Source organism: Arvicola amphibius, chromosome 9 (assembly GCF_903992535.2).
Source record: "Arvicola amphibius chromosome 9, mArvAmp1.2, whole genome shotgun sequence".
Lineage (NCBI taxonomy): Eukaryota > Metazoa > Chordata > Mammalia > Rodentia > Cricetidae > Arvicola > Arvicola amphibius.
The window spans coordinates 42957221-42960284 of NC_052055.2; the positions used below are offsets into that span (position 1 = coordinate 42957221).

The window sequence follows — 3064 nt, forward strand, 5'->3', positions numbered from 1 at the left end:
TAGCCTGTGCTTTGCCACCCAAGGCCACATCCTCCCTGAAGTGGGGATCAGTTCATAGGAAGAGGCCAGCAGCAAGGATTCCTGTCGGGGAGAGAGCGTGGCTTGCCCTGCTGTTTCTATAGCTCAGGACACCCAAGTGTACCTTGGGCTTTCCAGGCCTACTTGTCCCTGATACTCTCCCACCCCAGCGCTCTGCCACCCGCTTTCCCAGGAGCCCTGCTTTGGAATTTTCTGCAGTATGGTGGTCCCTAGATTTAAGTACCTTCCTCGGGGCAGCAGACATTCTAGAAAATGGAAAGTAGAGGGTCAACTAGAAACCAGAGAGGGACCAGAAACACCCTGTTTCCTTCTCAGGCCTACTTGGGACCCATGGATAGCCTGGAGAAACATCTGTATCCGTGAGAGGATGGCAAGCACGCAAGGGGACACCCCGGGCTGCTGCCAGTGCAGTAAGAGAAGAAAAGCCCACTACAGAATGTTGCCATTGTTAGGGTTGTTACGGCTGTGATGGAACAACAGAACTGCAAAGCAAGCTGGAGGAAAGGGTTTCTTCGACTTTCACTCACACAGCACTGTTCATCGTCAGAGGAAGTCAGGGCAGGAACTCAAACAGGGCAGGAACCAGGAGGCAGGAGCTGATGCAGAGTTCATGGATGGGTGCTGTTTACTGGCTTGCTCAGCCTGTTTTCTTATAGAACCCAGGGCCACCAGCCCTGGCACCTCACCTGGTGCTCCCCCTTCAATCACTTATTTTAAAAATGCCTTATAGGCCTGCTTACAACCTGATCTTATAGAGGCATTTTCTTTTTCCCATTTTTTTAACTTTTATTGAGCTATATTTTTCCTACTTCCTTCCCTTCCTCTCCCCTCCCCTTCTGACCTCTCCCATGGTCCCCACACTCCCAATTTACTCAGGAGATCTTGTCTTTTTCTACTTCCCACGTAGATTAGATCCATGTATGTCTCTCTTAGGGTCCTCTTTGTTGGCTAAGTTCTCTGGGATTGTGAATTGTAGGCTGGTGTTTCTTTGCTTTATGTCTAAAAACCACTGATGAGTGAGTACACATTATATTTGTCTTTCTGGGTCTGGGTTACCTCACTCAGTATGATGTTTTCTAGAGCCATCCATTTGTAGAGGCGTTTCCTTCATTGACATTCCCTCCTCTCAGATGGTTTTAGCTTGTGTCAAGTTCACACAAAACTAGCCAACACAGCCATCACAGAAAACACCACTGTATCAAGAGACGTGAATCTGTGAAAAACCCAGAGTCAGGTGCAAAAACTGCCAGCGTGTTGAGATGGCAGTGTGGCGGACTCCAGCTCAGGTGTGTTTGAGGAGGTGGAGACGTCAGTGTGGCGGACTCCACCTCAGGTGTGTTTGAGGAGGTGTCTGTATTAGCCACTTTTCTCTTGCTGTGACAAAACACCACGATCAAAAGCAACTTGCGAAGAGGTTGCCTCGGCTTAGAGTTCCAGAGGAGAGGCCATCGTGGATGAGGACATGGCAGGCAGCTGGAACAGGAAGCTGAGACATCACCTCTCCATTCATAAGCAGGCAGTAGGGAGAGAAAATCAGAACAGGGAGAGGCTATGAGCCCTCAAAGCCCACCCCCGCTGACATTCCTCCAGCAAGGCTGCACCTCCTAAAGGTCCCACAACCTCCCGAGCAGCTCAATCCCCTGGAGTCCAAGCGTTCACATACGTGAGCCGTGGTGACTATTCTCTCAAGTCACCTCAGTATCACAGACTGCGACCTGAACAGCAAACAGTTGCTTCTCAACATTATGACATGAAGGTGCAGGTTTCAACATGTGGATTTGGGGACACACTTACATTCTACTGCAGATGGAGTAACCAAAAAACAACACACTGAACGAGACCAAGATGGCCGGGATGCTCTCTGCCTGGGCAAAGGAGCCGGTGCTGGTGGTGCCCTCCGTCTGTGGCCTCGCTATAATTATGCCCATAGTCAGCCCCTATACCAAGTATGCTGCCATGATCAACCAGGCCACACCCTTCCACTACCCAGTCCCTTTAGGAGGTAATGGGAAAGGCCCGATGTGCCCAGCCACTCCCAGGACCCTCACGGGCCCAAGCCTGGAATAGCTGAAGAACCTGTGAATATTCCTGCTGACCGAAGAGCCCCCCAATAGGAATGTAAAAACCAACCCCACAAAAATAAAGGTAAAAATATAAATAAAAAAAATAATAACACACTGATCTCTACTAAGGAAACTGTTGGAAAAAGAGGCTCCTGCTGTCCAGGGAATGCTGGCCGCCTCAAACTGGAAAAGCTGCATTCTGCAGAGGGTCTGAGAACTGTGCTCCCCACACGCAATGCTTTCCCTCCATCCTATGTACTGGCGATGGCCCTTATTAAGCAGATAAGGAGCCGCTGAACCTGAGAACAAGGTCCTGTTGACCAGAGAGAAAGTGTTCCCAGGAAAACTGGCTACTAGGGTTGTTACAGCACCACCTGTGATAAAAGAAACTGCAAGCAAGTACATTTGCAAAGGAATGTGAATGTTTAATCATGTAGCCAGACCAGGGGATGAAATGTTGTTTATTGTTAAGTAATTCCCAAAGACAATGTCCTGTCCTCCCCAAGGCTGGTTCTCCTGGCCTATTAAGTGGGCCAAGAGGCGCATGAACAGATGACCCCACCTTGTAAGTAGGCCAGAGTGTGAGGCTTGTGGGCTTCCCTAGAGTGCAAGGCAGACGGCCACTCTGGCACGGGCTGTGACCAGGACAGCCGCCATATCTGCTGTGTGATCACAGCTGCCTTGAGCAAGTCAGGCACTGGGGACACTGTTGGCAGAACCTCTGCCCTTGAGACGTACCATTTGGGAAAAGACCTAAGTTCAGTGAAAATATAAAATATTTGACAGATGAGAGGCTGCGGGAGGGGCAACCAGGAAAACCCTAACCAGGTTGGGGGGAGATCTAACAGTAACCTTGAATCTGTGTCAAGGGTCGTTGGAATGAAAACTAAGGTGTGCTGTTCAGGCCTGAGAGGCAGGAAAGGACCGAGGCTGGCCACACAACTGGTTAGTGTCAGGCCTGG

General features: G+C 50.0%; 1 protein-coding gene across 1 annotated transcript; it reads left to right on the forward strand.

Moving 5' to 3' along the window:
* The first annotated feature begins 1884 nt into the window (after positions 1–1884).
* Positions 1885–2106, forward strand: LOC119822367 (NADH dehydrogenase [ubiquinone] 1 alpha subcomplex subunit 3-like). The gene has a single exon (XM_038341545.1). The coding sequence runs from the start codon at positions 1885–1887 to the stop codon at positions 2104–2106; it is 222 nt and encodes a 73-aa protein (XP_038197473.1).
* The last annotated feature ends 958 nt before the right edge of the window (positions 2107–3064 follow it).

What these genes read in the sequence shown, in the direction of transcription:
- LOC119822367 (XM_038341545.1), top strand. Translation starts at nt 1,885, where the DNA reads ATGGCCGGGATGCTCTCTGCCTGGGCAAAGGAGCCGGTGCTGGTGGTG.